At 36.9% G+C, this 17694-nt stretch overlaps 1 protein-coding gene and 1 pseudogene across 1 annotated transcript in view; both read left to right on the plus strand.

The window, feature by feature from the left end:
• SKAP1 (src kinase associated phosphoprotein 1) overlaps nucleotides 1-17694 on the plus strand; it is a 328733-nt gene that overhangs the window by 82194 nt on the left and 228845 nt on the right. The window contains exon 4 of the mRNA XM_055132038.1: nucleotides 16103-16219. Within this exon, the coding sequence (XP_054988013.1) occupies nucleotides 16103-16219 (117 nt within the window). The remainder of the gene's footprint in view (nucleotides 1-16102; nucleotides 16220-17694) is intronic.
• Nucleotides 5940-6213, plus strand: LOC105943018 (60S ribosomal protein L37a-like; annotated as a pseudogene).

Raw genomic sequence — 17694 nt, forward strand, 5'->3', positions numbered from 1 at the left:
AATTCAAGTCCACATTATTTTAAGAAATTTTTATACTTAACTGTTTACTTGAAGTTACAAAGAAAATTTGTTAGAATATTTTCCATGGATTTTTTTACAATTTCACTAATCAAATGTCTAGATTTTATTGATCAGGTGTCCAGACAACAATATTAGTGTGTCCTTTAAATGCAATGACAGTATATTACTTATGATATTCAGCAAACTGGTTTGCTTCATTTTGTTTAGTTTCTCCTTATATAAAAACAAGTTAATTGACAATAATTATAAACATAATCAAAATTTCAGTTACGAGGTATAATGTTTATAATTAAAAATTATTTGTTACAAAAGCATCCTAATATTATAAAAGTTGCCCACCATGGACACAGAATCTAAAAAAATAATATGGTGTTTAAATGAAATTTTTAGAAAGACCTTGGGAATATTATAAATCTGTATAACAAAATCATACTTTTTAATCCTCACTATATTTTGATAGTGATAAATATGGGCCAATAAAATTTCTTGCCACCTTAAAGATTCTTTGTCTGTATGCGTGCTATAGCGGGTTTCTGAGAATTATTCAGTATATTTCAATATGAAAAATTTGCTCTGTGTGAATCATAAAAATCTTATTTTGAAATGACAAGCCATTTTTCAAAGTAAATTGATGCCTAAAAACATAGGTTGGCAAAAGCAAATAGTGCAAAGTGAATAAATAAAATGTTATTACAAAGCCATATTAACTATAGATTAAGAGATTTTAAAAGCATATAAACTAATGTGTAGACTTTATTTGCATCCTGAGTTAAAACTATAAAAATTATATTTATGAGAGAATTGAAAATTTAAACAGTGACTGGATATTTTATGCTATTAAAGATTTGTTAATTTTTTAGATGTAACAATGATATTATGCTCATGTTTTTTTAAAGAGTCCTTATCATAGAGAAATGTATGCTGTGATATTTAAAGATAAAGTGATAGATGTCTGACATAGTCAAAATAACATGGAATAGGGGTAGAGAGAGAAAAGAGTGGGGTGTAGATGATCCAAGATAGATCATAAGTTGAATCTCGTAGCTAGATCAGGTATACAAGGGGGTTTATTGCACTGTTTTGTCTACTTTTGTACATTAAAAAAATTCCCCTGATGCTAAGATAAAAGAAATCCATGTTGAGATTAATGAAAAGCACAATATTCTTTTATTTCTATCGTGAGAAATAGATAAATTAATATAAATTAATATAAAATAGTATAAATTAAGTTATATACATTAATGTTTAAAACACTAAAGTTTCTTTGTCACATAAAACATTGAGTAGTGAGCCAGTGGAAAAAAAAATTTGAAGCTGGAACAATAGTAAAGCAGGTAGGGCATTTGCCTTGCATACAGCCGATTGGGTTCATCCTTGGCACCCCATGGGGTTCAGCCTACCAAGAGTGATCCCTGAGTGCAGAGCCAAGAGTAAGCCCTGAACACTTCAAATTGTGTCTCAAAAACTAATAATAATAATAATAATAATACCAACAACAACAATAATAATAATAAAACTGAGGTGGGGCAGAGATAGTACAGAGCTTAAGGCACTTGCCTCTCATGTGGCTGTGACAGTGGATCAAATCCTGGCACTGCATATGGTCCCCTAAGCGTGGCCACAAGTATTCTCTGAACACTTCCAGATGTAGCCCTGATCTCCATTTTGTTTGTGTTTTTGAGACGAGGGCTGGGGTTGTGGCTCAGAAGCAGAGCATGTGCTTGGTAGGTGGGAAGCCCCACACATCAAGTGCAACTCCAGCAACACTTCTGATGTGTGACCCCCAGCAACACAAACAAACCCAAGTGTGTGTGAGCCTTACAGCTCAAGTATGTGTGGCTCCTGATGAGTACCACAACTAAGCACGTAACCCCAGGTTGTTTCAACATCAATAGCAAAAAAGGGGAAATGTTTTGGCTTCAAGTTTAGTGATTTCTCATAGAAAGAACATGAACTCTTAAGTTAGACATGAATCTGAATCTCAGATCCTCTACTTAACAAGCTTTGTGAGCTATGGCAAAGGACCTAACTATCTCAGTTATAAAATATCTCCAGTATCCACTTCATAGCTATGCATTGTAAGGATTAATAGTGAGATGATGAGCTTTTGAGAGTGCTCACCATTTGGTAGGCTCTTAATAAAGGGTAGTAAGAGTTCTATGCTTTCTTTGGGGATGGGAGGTGCACACCTCGGGGTGCTCAAGGGCTACCCCTGGATCTGTGCTCAGAGGACGCTTCTGGCAGTACCCCAAGGACCATGTGTTGTGCCAGGAGTCAAACTAAGGTTGGCCACGTGCAAGGCAGGCACCTTAACCCCTATCTTATCTCTCTAGCCCCTTGTGCATTAAAAGAGAGCTATGCAAATAAAATCCATCCTTGCCAGCCTAATGTAGGACCATATTATTCACCGTATATATCTTTGTGAAGTTCACATTTAAGGGATGTGTGTAGAATTTTATTGGTAGGCACTTTACAGGTTAGATTTATGAGTTTACTGCTCTGTAATGTCTGAGACATGTTGAATCGAAGCATGGCTGTCACTTAACTTCTAGTCTCTTACTATCACATACTTGGAGCATGTAGTTATGACAACTACAAGAAGCAAACCATTAAAGCAGCAAAGAAACACCGTCTTTGCACTGAAAAAAAAGAAAGAAGAGAAGGGTTTCCCTTTGAAGTTGAAGAGAAGTGTTTTTGAATTAATGGAGTGTACAGTGATTTTACTAAGTTTTATTTATGAAAATATTCTTTGCATTTATGCCAAAAGGTTTTACCATGCTTGTAAGTAGGATTTATACAAAGAAACACAACCCAAATTTATGACGTGTTTGCAAATGTAAGAAAAAGTCTGAATTTACAATATTCACAATTTATTGTTAAGTATCTTTCTATCACTATTTCTGGAATGCTAATATTTTATAAACACAAGTGTTGATTATGAACCTAGAATATCTTAACCTATAGTACTTTAAAAAAGAAATCTTCCAGAATGTTTTCCATGTCTTTGGGAGGACTTAGGGAAGGGTGTGTGTGGGGAGAATGTATACAGGACGAAGACTTCTGACTTTGGCTTTAGCCCAGTCTTTTAGCATCAACAATCTTGACATTTGCTTTTGTGACTTGATTTCCTTTAGTCTTTCCCTGCCCCTTTCCTTATTTGCTACTTTTTATACAAATTAATCTGTAAAAGAGGATATATACATAGATTGTTTTGGAAGTTAATTACTGACTTTGACACTTATTAAAATATTTTACTTCCTGTACATCTCCTGGTTGGGATGTTTTAGAGAGTGAAGTAATGCTTTTTAAAATCAATGCACTATTTTGCAACTATTGTAAAAGAAGTTTTTTTTTTTAAAAGTAAAGCAAGATAGTTTTTATTAAAAAATAGAAAAATGTGAGGGGAGAGAAAGAGAGGAATACATATTCAAGAGGGAACAAGGGCTTGAAAAGCAAGTAAAAGTGGCTTTTTAAAAAATTAAAATGTGCTCTTTTGCTCTTTTTCATGTTAAAATTCTTCAAGATTTTTGTGTTCATTTTGAATGTCATATTCTTTTTTTTTTTTTTTTTTTGCTTTTTGGGTCACACCTGGCGATGCACAGGGGTTACTCCTGGCTCTGCACTCAGGAATTACTCCTGGCGGTGGTCAGGGGACCATATGGGATGCTGGAGATCAAACCCAGGTCGGCCGCATGCAAGGCAAATGCCCTACCCACTGTGCTATCGCTCCAGTCCCTTGAATGTCATATTCTAAGGTAGATTAATACCTAGACAATGTACTATATATAAGGGAATTCATTATACAATGTTTGGAACAACAAAGATTCTGATCAGCCTTAAGGTTCACCAGTAGCAGACTATTAAGTAAATTGTTGCACTCATTTAGTGAAATGTTACTTAAAAGTTAGAAGAAAATAATAGGTATATATGTAGCACCATAGGACTGTCCCCCTTGTTCGAGTGGGCACCAGTAACGTCTCCGTTGTGAGACTAGTTGTTACTGTTTTTGGCATATCCAATACGCCATGGGGAGCTTGCCAGGCTCTGCTGTGCGGGCGGGATACTCTCGGTAGTTTGCCGGGCTCTCCAAGAGGGATGGAGGAATCGAACCTGGGTCAGCAAGGCAAACACCCTACCTGCTGTGCTATTGCTTCAGTCCACACATGAAAAGAATTGTTCAAAATGGATGGTGGGTTTTTATTTTTATTTATTTTAGTTGTCCTAACTCAGATTCCTGCATCAAGGCACTCCAGGATGGACAGTATGGCGCTGATCCTTACTGGACGTTAGGGTATGAAATGAATGAAAAGTTCAATTATTGGTGGTGGTATCAGACAGGAATTCTCAACATTTTTATTAAATTGTTTCTTCACCTATTAAGATGACTTCACTATTTATGTAACTATGGGAATTTTTTTCTTTCTTTGCTATAGATTTGCATCCTTTGATAAGCTCCAAGAAAATCTAAAAGCTAAGTGATTTTGTTTCAGGACCACTGTACCAAAATAAAACAAAAAACTTATTGTGGGCAGTAGAGCTAGTGATAGAACTGCCCGTGGCTACAGTAGCAGGGATGTTTTACTGGTGCCTCCATGAGCCAACGTGTCTGCTAAAAAAAGGGGAGGGAAAAGGTATATATGTATGGGATGGAAGGTTTCTTTAAGCATATTAAGTGAAAAAGGCATTTTAGGTAGTGGACAGTGTTTTTCTGTGTGCTTGAGTATCTCTGTGTGTATATGCAAGCAAATGTCAGGAGTATTGTTTGCATTTATTGGTAAAAAGAATATTTTTAGAAGGCTAACCCTAAACCTCTGTTGGAAGAATATCAATATAAATGGAAGAGAAGTTTTTCATTATTTATATTCTTTGGTACTTTAAATTTTTTCAGCACATGGGGCTGGGTAAGTCATTTGCCCATGAGATTGACTCGGGTTTGATTCCCAGCACCCCAGATGGTACCCCAAATTCTGTTAGAAGTGATCCCTGAGCCCAGAGCCAGGAGTAAGCCCTGAACATTGCCAAGTGTTGCTCAAAAGCCAAAAAAATTTTTTCACCACATATATGTATTATTTTATAATTTTAAATTAGTTAATGTACAATATGAAATAAATCTTGGTATATAACTATAGAGAATCTCCAAGATAGAGAATTAGAAATAAATTTGTAGTATGTTATAGAATAAATACCACCATTTATTAAAAATATACCATATACATAGAGACCCTGGTTATACTTAGATAGAAAATTCATAGAATGAGGCTGCAGAGTTAATACACTGGAAAAGGTGCTGGCCTTGCATATGGCCAACCAAGGTTTGATCCCTAGTACCACATATGGTCTCCCCTGAACTCCACCAGGAGTGAACTCTGAGCACAACTGGGTGTGCCCTCCACCCCCCCAAAAAAAATACCCTCTAAAATAAAATTTGTAGAATACTTTCACAATGTTTACATTTGGGAAGAACCAAGGGATGAGAAGGAAAATGATTTTCATGATATTCCTTGTAGAATGAACCTTTGCTTTGCTATGCTTAATTTTTTTAAAATTTTTATTTGTTTGGCTGTCATACCAGGTGCTGCTCAGGTTTTTGAACCTAGAATATCTTGATCTTTTGGAAGGAGTCCTCCTTAGATAAAAAAGTTAAGCATCAGAGACTGGAGAGATATAGTAGAACAAGGGCATTTGCCATGTATGTGACAGACCTGGGTTCAATCCTGGACATACCATATGGTTCCACGAGCCCGCCAGGAGTTAATGCCCAAGTGCAGAGCCAGGAATAACTCCTGAGCAATGCTGAGGGTGTCCCAAAACAAAACAATATCAATCAGTATTATAAAAGGAGTGTAGTTTCTGAATATAGACTTGAATGTCAAAAATACTCTAACTCCTCTCCGGGCCTTGGATTGGTTTATGGTGGGATGGCTAAATGCACCAAGGAAGTGGGGATTGTAACTATGGGACACGTTACTGTGCCTCCCTCCAGAAGTTGGTGAAGAAAATTGAAATCAGCCAGCACTCCAAGTACACGGGCTCCTTCTGCACAAGACCAAGATGAAGAGACGAGCCGTGGGCATCTGGCACTCTGGTTCCTGCATGAAAACCATCACAGGTGGCATCTGGACTTACAATACCACTTCTGCTGCCACAGTCAAATCTGCCATCAGAAGACTGAAGGAACTGAAAGACCAGTAAATCTGCCATCTGAAACATTGCTAGCTTATAAAAAATGAGTTAAGATATGTTTTTTTTTTTTAAAAAAAGAATTTTCGTAACTCAGGACCACTGCCTCTTACAAATATCAGGTTCTGAACACAAAATATTAGGAGAAAAGTGTCGCTTCCTTGAATAGGAAACTTTTTTGGTTCCTCTGCTTAAAACTTTTGTGAGTAACTACCTTATGTCCTTGAACTTGTAGTTCATGGATTGTTTGATATTTGGAGGATTAAAAATGTGGTAGTTGGGCCTGATTCTATTATAAAACATAAATTTTTCACATTGCTCCATCAACACATACTTCTGCCAGAAACCTGTTTAATAGTTATTGTTTATGAGGTTGGCTAAAGAATCACTAAATACAGGAAAAGAACTGCTTAGTTGCAGACAAGGGGATTTGTATGATATATAAAATAAACTGTCCACTTACTGCTGACTCTTGTAAAGCAAATAGTAGAAGAACTAATCTTTGAGCCTATCTGCCCTTGTCTGCTGAGTATATTTAACACTTATTTGCCAGACTAAAAAGGTTCTTGAGTACAATTCCTCTCTAAAAGTTCTTTTTTTAATAAAAAAATTGTTAAATGATACCACTTATGTCCTCTATGAGACAGTATGGTGGTTAATGGTTAGGCTCAAACCTGACTGGGATGCATTGCTGGGGAGGCCTGGGTGTCCTAGCACTGCATCCTCACGCCCTTGCATTGATTTACAAGCCTGGTTGGCTGAAAAATGATCCCAAGGAGTCCACTAGAGGTGATCCCAGAGTGGTGAGCCTGGAGTAAGCCCTGAGCGTGCGGGGTGTGGCTCCAAAACCAAAAAATAAATAAAACAAGGAGACACTCTTTCTTAAAAAACTTCTATTTTCTTAAGTTGTACACATTAATTGATTGCATTCAACACTTCAACACCAATCCCACCACCATTACACCTTCCCACCACCATTTTTCAAATTTTCCCATCACCATTCAAACCTGCCTGCTAGGGGCAGATGCTAGATAATTTATTTACTATTTCTTATTATGAATATCATGAGAAGTCGCTGCGGCCACAAAAATGGCCCTGCACTTCTGGATTCTAAAATTGTGAATGGTTGGGGTCCAGAGACATCTCTATAGGGAGCTAATCCATTTTGAAATTCATTTGGGAGTCTCTGGTTCAAGGTCTTCGATGTGCTGAGATGGCGCCCGGAGGCAGATCGTGGGCATGACAGCTGGGACCCCAAGCTGGAGGGGAGACGGGAAGGGACCTATCTCCGCCGCGGCCATGTGACCTGCAGTCTTAGTTCTTGAACCCACAAACCTGGATTTTGCTTCTAGAAGTTTGTGGCCATCAGGGTTTCATCTAGAGTGGGCGGAGAGGGCACATCTGCTCCATCTGAGGTACTCTGGTGGAACTGACTCGGTATGGGGGCCAGAGAGATCTCTGGGGAACTGCTGTCTTCCAGGATTCACTGCTGTGTCTCTGGATCAAGGCCACTGATGCACTGGAATGGCGCTCGGAGGGAGATTGTGGGCATGACAGCCAGGGCCCCAAGTGGGCAGGGAGATGTGAAGGGATGGTCAGAAGACTCTTTTTTGTTGTTGTTTGTTTTTATTTAGAGGGTCATATCTGGCAGTGCTCAAGGGTTACTTCTGTTTTTGCACTCAGGAATTTCTCCTGGGAGTGCTTGGAGGATCATATGGGATGCCGAGGATCTAATCTGGGTTGCCTGCATGCCAGGCAAACTTCCTTCCCGCTGTACTGTCATTCTGGCCCCATAAGTTGCTCCTTCTTGTGAAACTTCTGTTTCAAAAGTAACTAAGTTGTTGATAGAGTTTTGGGGTTGTTGATGTTGCATTCCTGTTGCACACAAGTTTTATATATGAAGAGATGTCCCAGATTGGAGTGGAGAGGAACAGTCGTGGGAGGACACATCTTTAATCCTTTGCCATTACTGACTTAATGGTACTGGAAGTTGATATTACTCACAAAGAAAACATCCTTTATTTGGTATGTTACAAAATGTTTTATAGTTTCAGGCTTGCTATCTAACAGATAATCCATTTTTCACACTATATTGCTTTATTTACTTGTTTAGTTTTTCGGGGTTACACCTTCGTTACTCCTATCTCTGCACTCGGGAATTACTCCTGGTGTTGCTCAGAGCACCATATGGGGTGCCGGGGATGAAACCCAGGCTGGGCATGTGGAAAGTAAGCACCTTACCACTGTACTCTCTCAGGCCCCACTATATTGCTTTGTTTTTACTCCTTCCGCTTTTGTAAATTTTTTGTTATGTTTACAGTTAACCTATAGATTATAGGTTTTATGTTATATGTTATAGTATTATGCTTCTTTAGTAGAACATACTGAAATCTAACTGGCTTTATACTTTTTTTTTCAAGAGGTAATGTTGGTAACAAAACTTAACTCCTAGATTCAGTAAAAACTATAGGTAGTTACTTGGAGGGAAAGGGGAGGGGGCTGAGAGCAATGAGTAGTTTGGTGGTGGAACATTGATAGTGGGAGTGGTGAGAATAATACACATATAGGGTTGTGAAGCTAAGAGTCTAAAATTCCATAATATTATAAAGCAATGATAAGCCAGTCAAACAACAAAAAGAAATAATGTTGGTAAGCAAAATGATGTGAATAATCCTAAAATGTATCAAGACTAGAAATGGAGACTAAGGTCTATCTACCACCACACTTTGTTATTTGAAAGAAAGAAAAAGAAGAAATGGGAAGATAAAGCAAAATGAATGTTGTAATTTTCAAGTAAGTTTTTTCTTAAAGCATAATGGAGCTGGAATACTTTTTTGTTTGTTTTATTTTGGGGGGTTGCTTTATTTTGCAGTGCTCAGGAGTTACTCCTGGTCTGTACTCAGGAATTACTCCTGGTGATGCTTGGGGGAGACCCTATAGTGTGCTGGAGATCGAACTCGGGTCAGCTGTATGCAAGGCAAGTGCCCTACCCCTACCCGCTATGCTATCACTCTAGCCCCTGGAAAATATTTTTTAATTAATCCAGGTCAAAGTTATGATTGGATATAGAGCATGTTACCTCATTTTCTGTGAAGTAGTATCAAAATACCCAAGATCCAATAAAGTCAAACAGAATTTGATGGAGAAAAAGTCAGTATATTCATTTCACTAAGCCTAAAGTGATATTTAACTTTCTAAGCATAAAGTTGATGACAAAACATGATTTTTAAAAAATTGCAGCAACACTACTACTATAGTCAGTTTTAACCTTTGCATTGGACTACTTCCTTGTAGATCTTATCATTTCCATACCTGTTATGACTTCCAGTATCACAACAACTTTTAGAATTTATTCTTTTTTGTTTCTTGGCCAGACTTAGTGGTGCTCGGAGTTTACTCCTGGCTTACTCCTGGCAGTAGTCAGGCGACCATATATCGTGCCAAGGATTAAACCCAGGTTGGCCACATGCAAGGCCTTACCTGTTGTACTATGAATCCAGCCCCAAATTCATTCTTTTTAACTGTAGATTTACTTTAGTGAAGTAAAAGAAGGATTAATTAATAACACATGCCATAAATTTAAGTCCTCGGCTGTCATTCAGAATGTTTTGCCTTTGACTAATGATTATAATTTATAAAGCATGCAGATTTTGAGAGTGTACAGCTCAGTGGATTAGAACAAGAGTTTAGTAATCAGACAAGGTTGAGTCAATGCCAGGCTCTACCTCCAATGTGTGACTTGTATGATTTTGAATAAGTTAGTGTTTTGGGTACATTAATTTCTATGTCTCAATCTATCTAAAGCTTTGGGAAAAGAAGATAACATTGAATTATTCAAAGGATTAGATGAGATAATACATGAAGAAGAACCTTGACCCAGAGACTGCTCTGTTACTGAATTTTTATTATTATACAATTAATTTTTTTTCTCTTGCAAGTCAAGACATGTTGAAAATTCAGTTGAATGACTTCATAAGAATTAAACACTGAGTATGCAGTGGTCCCAGGGTAATGGAGCTATGGGCCAATAATTTCAGGTTAAGACTGCCTGGTTGCCATATGATAAATGTGTTCATTTTACTCTCTGTTTACCCACATACTATGAGTACGTAGGTTTACACGTTTTGAAGTCTGTCAGAATCTCATTACTATTGAAAATATTCCAACTCAGCAGGTTCTATTTTAGTAGCAGTTGAACAATAACAGTGGTAGATGGAATGTGTTAGTGTAAAGCCAGAATGATTGCTGACAGTCTGTAGTTTGCTTTATGAAGTATGCATTGTCTCATATACAATTATCTGGTTTCTATTTGTTGCTGCCAGTGCTCCACTTTGTTAATATCCAGGAGTTATGTCTTTAAGCGAAGAAGGGTTAAAATTCTCAGCATTTTCTGGAGGGTGGGGGAGGGGAAGTTCCCTCGGTGCCTACCTTTTTTTTTTTTTTTCCAGAACTAGGATGATACCACACACTGCAGCCCACCCTACTGGTCAAAATGAAAAACTGCATCACAAAGGACCATTTTATTGAAGGGGAAGTTTAGAAAAGAACTTTTTAGGTGGTTCTCATAGGCATTTTCCTGACCACCCACAACTTGAAAATATAGTTATTTGGGAAATATTATTAAACCATATTATCTTCTTTGGGTATCTTTTTAACAGGAATTCTAGATTGTGCTATACATGTCTAATCAATTTGGTTCCAATTCTGGACATTTAGATGTACTTCTCTTTGCAAATGATCTCTCTAAACAATGTTAAGAAGTTTATTTTTCTTTGCCTATTTGTACAATCAGACAATGGTATCCTAAGCGAAACAACTGAGTCTTAGCCTCAATTTATTTTTTGTATAACCAAATCTAGTTGGAGCAAGCTTTAAAAAGATTGATAAATGTAAACTTTCTTTACCTGGCCCATCATTTGTTCTTGCAGACTTAATGACATTCAGTACTATTACAGTCACTGCTAGAGCCTTGTGGGAAGAAAAGGGAATATTTATACATTGAGTTATGACTAGATGGAGGAGGAAAGAAAAAGAGATGGGCAGGAAGTCAGGCTGTATGGAACAGAGAAGAATTTGAGACCTTCACAACACGTGGATTAATCACGAGAACTAACCACGCAAATCCAAATGGATATTTAGAAATCGGTGAAGCCTCTAGGATGTTCTGTGGGAAACACCATGCATTTTCTAATGCATGAGTATGTGCAAAATGGTATATAATTTATAATGGAAGTGTTAATGGAACTCTAGCTTTGGTGTTGCAAATGTGCTCCATAATATATCTATATTTGAGTTATACTTCAATTATATGGACACATATGTACCTAACATATTTTAGTTAGTATTATATTCATTGAGTTAGGTGAATTGTTACAATAAGGGGTATTAAGCTGCAGTTTTGCTACTCTTACTATAGTTCAAGCTTTGGAAACTACATTTTTATTAAATTGGCCCATGAAAATCTGCTGATATTCATGCTACCAAGAATGAAAACTAATGATTTGAATCAGGAAACTTTATAGCATTTGTTTAAGATTTATTAGTTTACAGTAGGAGATGGTGTTTCATTGGTTCTGAAATACTAGTCAAAAATTCTGTGTTCCGTTCCAGTGGCAACAGTATAAAACAAACCTCCTGAAATTGTAAACATTTTACATTGATCTCAATCTCCTTACTTCATACAGGCTACTTGGTGAAGTAATAGTAAACTTTAAAGTTTTGAGCAACATCATATGAACATTTTAAATATTAGTTACTTAGAAGAGAAATAAACCAGGGGTCTTTATTGTAATGTAGAAAAACCTTTACATATTGAATAAATAAATATCTGTTCATACATTTTCTATATATTAAAGCTGCATTGTGTCCTTTTTTTTAATTGTGTCTTTAATTTCAATTTTATCTTTGGTAAATAATCATGACCTTGTTTTGTCCCTAAGTAATATCTGCAAGTTCAGAATCAGGTGGGTTTGCTTTGAGTCAAAATAGTTAGAAGGGGGCTGGAGCGATAGCACAATGGGTAGGGTGTTTGCCTTGCATGCGGTCGACCCGGGTTCGATTCCCAGCATCCCATATGGTCCCCTGAGCACCACCAGGAGTAATTCCTGAGTGCAGAGCCAGGAGTAACCCCTGTGCATCGCCGGGTATGACCCAAAAAAAGCAAAAAAATAAAATAAAAGAAGTACATTGTCATGGTTTATTTTTTCCCGTTTTGTTTGAAATTGAATTAGAAAGTGAAAGTTTTCAGCAGTTTAATTCACATCTCCATAAAGTTTATGAGCAGCAACAGCTGGTTGAATCCATGACAGAAAAAGCCCACATCTAGTGGATAAACTATTGTTTCAGAATTAAGGGGGGGGGCGGGGAATACTCATTAACTGTTAATGAAAACACAGGGAATAAAAATAAATAGCACAGAAACCATAGCAAATTGCCTTACACCTGACACGAAGCTGCTTTATTTTTCTGCTCCAGCCCTCAGAAATTCCCAACTTATCACTCTATGGAGCACAAACAAAATTGAGTTTGACTCTCAGGAAAGAATAGAGAAATCATCCCCCTTCTAGGCCTCTCAGCATGATACTCAGTGGAAAACCTGCCATTGAATATACTAAGGAGTGTTTCTAGTGCCCAATTCTTATGACACTTAGGATAGAGGACCAAATTACAGCTAATAGCAGGTGAGCCCTTGATATAGTTCCCCCAGATCTTGTTTGGAAATACAAAGAGAAAGGACTGGAAGTACTGGATGTGATTAATGGAGATATTGTGTGTTCAAATGTATATCTGTATAGAAATATATTGATTTTGAGTGAGTTGCAATGGGAAAGTGTGTCTCTAGTGGCAGGGGGTCTTGCTTGTGAGAAAGCCACTCTAAGCAGATGGAGTTCTAAGCCCTAATTGTAGAGCTGCTGAGTGGAAATGTCTGTCACTATAGTTTGTGATCATTTATGTCTGATCCCACTGGACTACAGTAGTGGCCACTTGGAAGTGTGATTGTCAGAGCTATAGATTGATTTGGAGATCACTTACTGTTATGTTTTAAGGAAAAATGATGTTCTAAACTTAAACAGGTCCAAAATGACCACAGTAATTGCTAGTTCTTCTATAAAACTTTTCACCCATGCATCTTGAGTAGTTGTAATCATTTTAATTACATGGGAGTATCTATTTATAGAGTGTTATAGGCTTTTTTTCCCCTGTGTGTGCCCAAGGGAGTTGGGCCACTTGATATAACACTAAAAACACTTACAGCTACGTTTCCATCATCAGGAACTAATTGTGCTTGGATGTAAAACATATTTTTAAATGCTTCTCTCACTGCAACCCTTCTTACTACAGATCTGGGCTCTGTTTCTGCTGCACTGAGTTGTATACCTTTGTAGTTGTGTCCTTAATGAAAACATGGTCTTGTGTTTGGCAAAGAGTGGCTATTCAAAGCTCCTCTTGGTCAACTATGTTCAGAAAATATAGACATCATAAGGGAGTGAGTTTTCTAGCTAAAGTTAAAAGATCAAATACCAGATCCAGTCAAGTATTTTGTATAAAACTGTAAAAACAGAAGCTCTAAATGCAACGCCTGGACTGTGATCTTGAAACAAAAAAGGGACATTAGTGGAAAACTGGTGAAATTAAAATGCTTGTATAATTCAGTTAATGGAAATGGACCAATTAAAGTAATTTTGTTTTAACAGATATGTTTTAGTTATCTAAGAAGTTAATACTGATGGTGGATGGATTGGCTAGGTAAAGGATGTATTGTACTATCTTTATAATACTCATAATGAATCTAAAATACTTACAATGAATCAAATTATTCCAGGTCAAATGTTCATTCTTAAAATTCCATTTTAATCTGCTTAATTTAAAAAAAACTATAGTGTCAAAATGGGTGAAAAGTAGGTTAGCCAGTTTTCTGAAACAAGCAAAAAATCTGAGTCCAAGATCATAGTTGATAAATAATATTCAGCATATACCACAAATATTACCTTTTGCTTTGCAACCCAAACTTCATCTCTCTTCCTTTTTAAAACATAGGCTTATGTTTTAACATAGGGGCTGGAGTGATAGCATAGCGGGTAGGGCGTTTGCCTTGCATGTGCCCGACCCGGGTTCAAATCCCAGCATCCCATATGGTCCCCTGAGCACCGCCAGGATTAATTCCTGAGTGCAGAGCCAGAAGTAGCCCCTGTGCATCGCCAGGTGTGACCCAAAAACAAAATAAATAAATAAATAAATAAATAAAACATAGGCTTTGACTGAAGTGATATTATAGTGAGCAGGGAACTTGTCTTGCATGCAGCCAACCTAGACTCAATCCCTGACACCATATTTGGACTCCCAAGCCCACCGGTGGCACAAAACCAAGAGTAAGTCCTGAGCACTGCTGATGTGACCCCACCCCACCCCTAAAATAGGATTTTGATTTGACTGAAAAAAATTAAAATTTTTTAATATCACAGACTGCTTTTACCTGTCAGTAGTCCTTTATATTATTTTGATAAAATATAATTTCATTGGATTATCAGTGATATAAACATTGGGCACTTTAAGTCTCATTCGAGTATTTTTCTTGTTCAAATGAACATTTCACAATGACCCTTTATTTGGATTAGTGACCTAATTTAAGTATTTCTTCTGATGTGAACTAATGACTGTTGAGGTACTATTTTGTTTGTTTTATTTTCATTTTATTCTTCTTCTCCACAGTAAACTCTATAATTTATTTCCAAAGTCCTATCTCCGCAGGTATTCATCTACTTACCATTGAACACTCAGAAAAGTCTACTTAGGAATATCTACTTTATGGAAAAAGAAGATAACTTCCCTTCATCCCTTCTCTCTCTCTTTCTTTCTCTCCTCACTCACTCTCTTTCTCTCTTTCTCTCCCCACTCTTTTAGTTTAATTCTAGAAAATAAACCTTTAAAGTGAGCAATACAGATTCTATGTAGGTTGTTTGGTTTCACTGTTCCCTGGTTGAAATCCACAGCCAAACTATGCAGTGTTTATTGAGATTAGCATTGGCGATTTCCTTTAGAAATTAGTATTTACGATACTATTAAATTCAGCTGAAAATCCACTTTTCATGTTTGTGAAATGAACTGAGCAGCTGTCCTCTTCTAAGCAGACTGTACCTCTGTTTGGAGGATTTTAAGGAAAGCTATTTGCAATTTAGAGCCTTTTCTTCCGGTTTCTGAATGAGCTAACATCTTCCGTTTGAAACCTTTTAAAGGACCATAATAGCATAGGCCACTTCTACAAAATATAATCCAATATATGTTGAAAACACCCAAACGGAATTATCACTGTTTTAATTGCATAATTCAGTATTGTATATACATTACCTTTCGTCAAAGCCATTTTACAGAACAAATATTACCTTCTTAGGGCTTTTAGAATTCCTAGGAGGTTGGTTGCATCTGCTGTAAACTAGAATTATAAAGGAGAACTTTCTTAAGATTGCAAAACAAGAGGTAGTTTAAATAGAACATAATCCAGAAAGGTCTCCCTACTCCAAGCTAACAATTTCTAAATTCTAGTTAGAGAATTTCTTGAATGAAAAATTTCCCATTCACAGGGGGTTGGGGTGGTGGAGGGGTGATGAGAGGAAACCTGGGGCCACTGGTGCTGGGAAATGTACACTGGTGGAGGGGTGGGTGTTGGAATACTATATGACTGAAATAAAATCATGAACAGCTTTGTAAAATAAATAAATAATTAATTTAAATTTTTTTTCCCATTCATCTAAGTAGATTCTTGAACTCATATGTAAATGGAGCACAGTCCTGTCCATCAAGTAAAAGGCGTACCTTATTTTGTGAGGGCCAGAAGAACTCTCAAAGACATTGATAGAGTTGTCCAAAGAATGACCTTATTTTTTTTTTCTTCTTTGCCTCTCAGGGGGAGACCAGGTTGAACATTACCCCGGACAAAACAGCTTAGATGATAATCACAGTGGAACTCAGGGCCCTTCCTTCACATCAGATGCACCTTTTCTGACAGAATATCAGGATGAGGGTGAGTGTCATCTTTCTGCATTTTGACATCTTTTGTCCTGCGGCCTTTGCCGTTTTGTCCTCTGTATATATCAGTCTTCTGTGGTTTCTCTGTATTGATAATCACTAGTTTGCAAAGAAGAACTATTTGTTTTATTGCCATGCTGATCCTTCTGGGTAATTCAATACTTCTAAAGTTAATGTATTTAGGGAAACACTAATTCCATATCAAAGCAGGAAGATATCATTATTGATCTTTTCATGAAAACTGTTGCTTAGAAGCTAAGAGGGTGTTTTAAGACTGCGGGGGCCCAGTTTACCTTTCTTTCAGATATCTTAGCCTTACTGAGTTGCATGAAAATTGGAGCTTTTGCTTAGTGATTATTGGGGTATTCATTTACTGTGGATGATTTGAGGCCCTGAGTTCATCCTTTTACAATAAAATACTTTTTTTGTGTATGCACACGTCTCACATTCTCCTGACCATAGTGGCTTTGTTTAAGGGGAAGGAGAAACCACGAGAACCATAATACAAACTTTCCTGGAGCATCAGTTTCACGGAAGACTGGGGAATGGGAGGAGTTAAAAAATCAACTGTTATAAAGATTATTTTATATTAAAAATAAATTGGTATGTGATAGAGTACAATGAAAAATGTCCACAAATTTTAAAAGTATATGAATATAAGAATTTCAGCCCAATGGATGCCAGTATTGGGCTCAGCCTCAGGTATTCCAAGGGTGGGGATAACTGCCACTTCTGGCCCATGGCCACTTGAGCAGAAGGTTTGATCATCACCAATGTACATGGTTATCTTTTCTTTCTAGTGGTTTTCAAGTTGGGGAAAGGTAGAGGTGCTATTAAATGTAATATTAAATTTGAAACATTTAGGAGTTGGGAGTAAAGTTGGTAAAATATTTTTGTCTTTATTAGTCTGTAATCTTTTCTTTTATCTTCTTGTCAAAATTTCCTATGATTTTGGGAGTTCCTAACACCTGGTTTTTGTGGGTTTTTTTCTTTCTATGCTGGGTTTTCTTTCTTGGTGGGGGAGGGGCGGGATTTGAGTTTTGGGGGCACATCCAATGATATTCAGAGACTATTCTTGTCTCTGTACTCCCTAGAAGTACTTAGGGATTTACTTTTTAATTTATCCATCAATTCCTAATGCATTGAACTTTTTTTGTAAATTCATATTTTATCTCTTTCAGTAAAATGGTAATGTTCACATCAAAACCTTATGTATTTAATGCATAAATACATTTTCTTTTGCTTGAGCTTCATATACTAGCATAATTGGCAATATCTAAATTGTAGAAAATGGGCCCATATTCTTAAAATGTAGAACCTGTATATTGATTACAGGCATTACTCTAAAAACATTATTTGAATTGTAAGTTTAATGATTACATTGGAAGCTGTTTACTAAATATAGAAAATTAACAGTGCAACAGTCTTTCATTTTTTTATTCATTTAATGCTTCGTGGAATTAGAACTAT

The sequence above is a fragment of the Sorex araneus genome, chromosome 3, assembly GCF_027595985.1.
Source record: "Sorex araneus isolate mSorAra2 chromosome 3, mSorAra2.pri, whole genome shotgun sequence".
In the NCBI taxonomy this organism is placed as follows: Eukaryota; Metazoa; Chordata; class Mammalia; order Eulipotyphla; family Soricidae; genus Sorex; species Sorex araneus.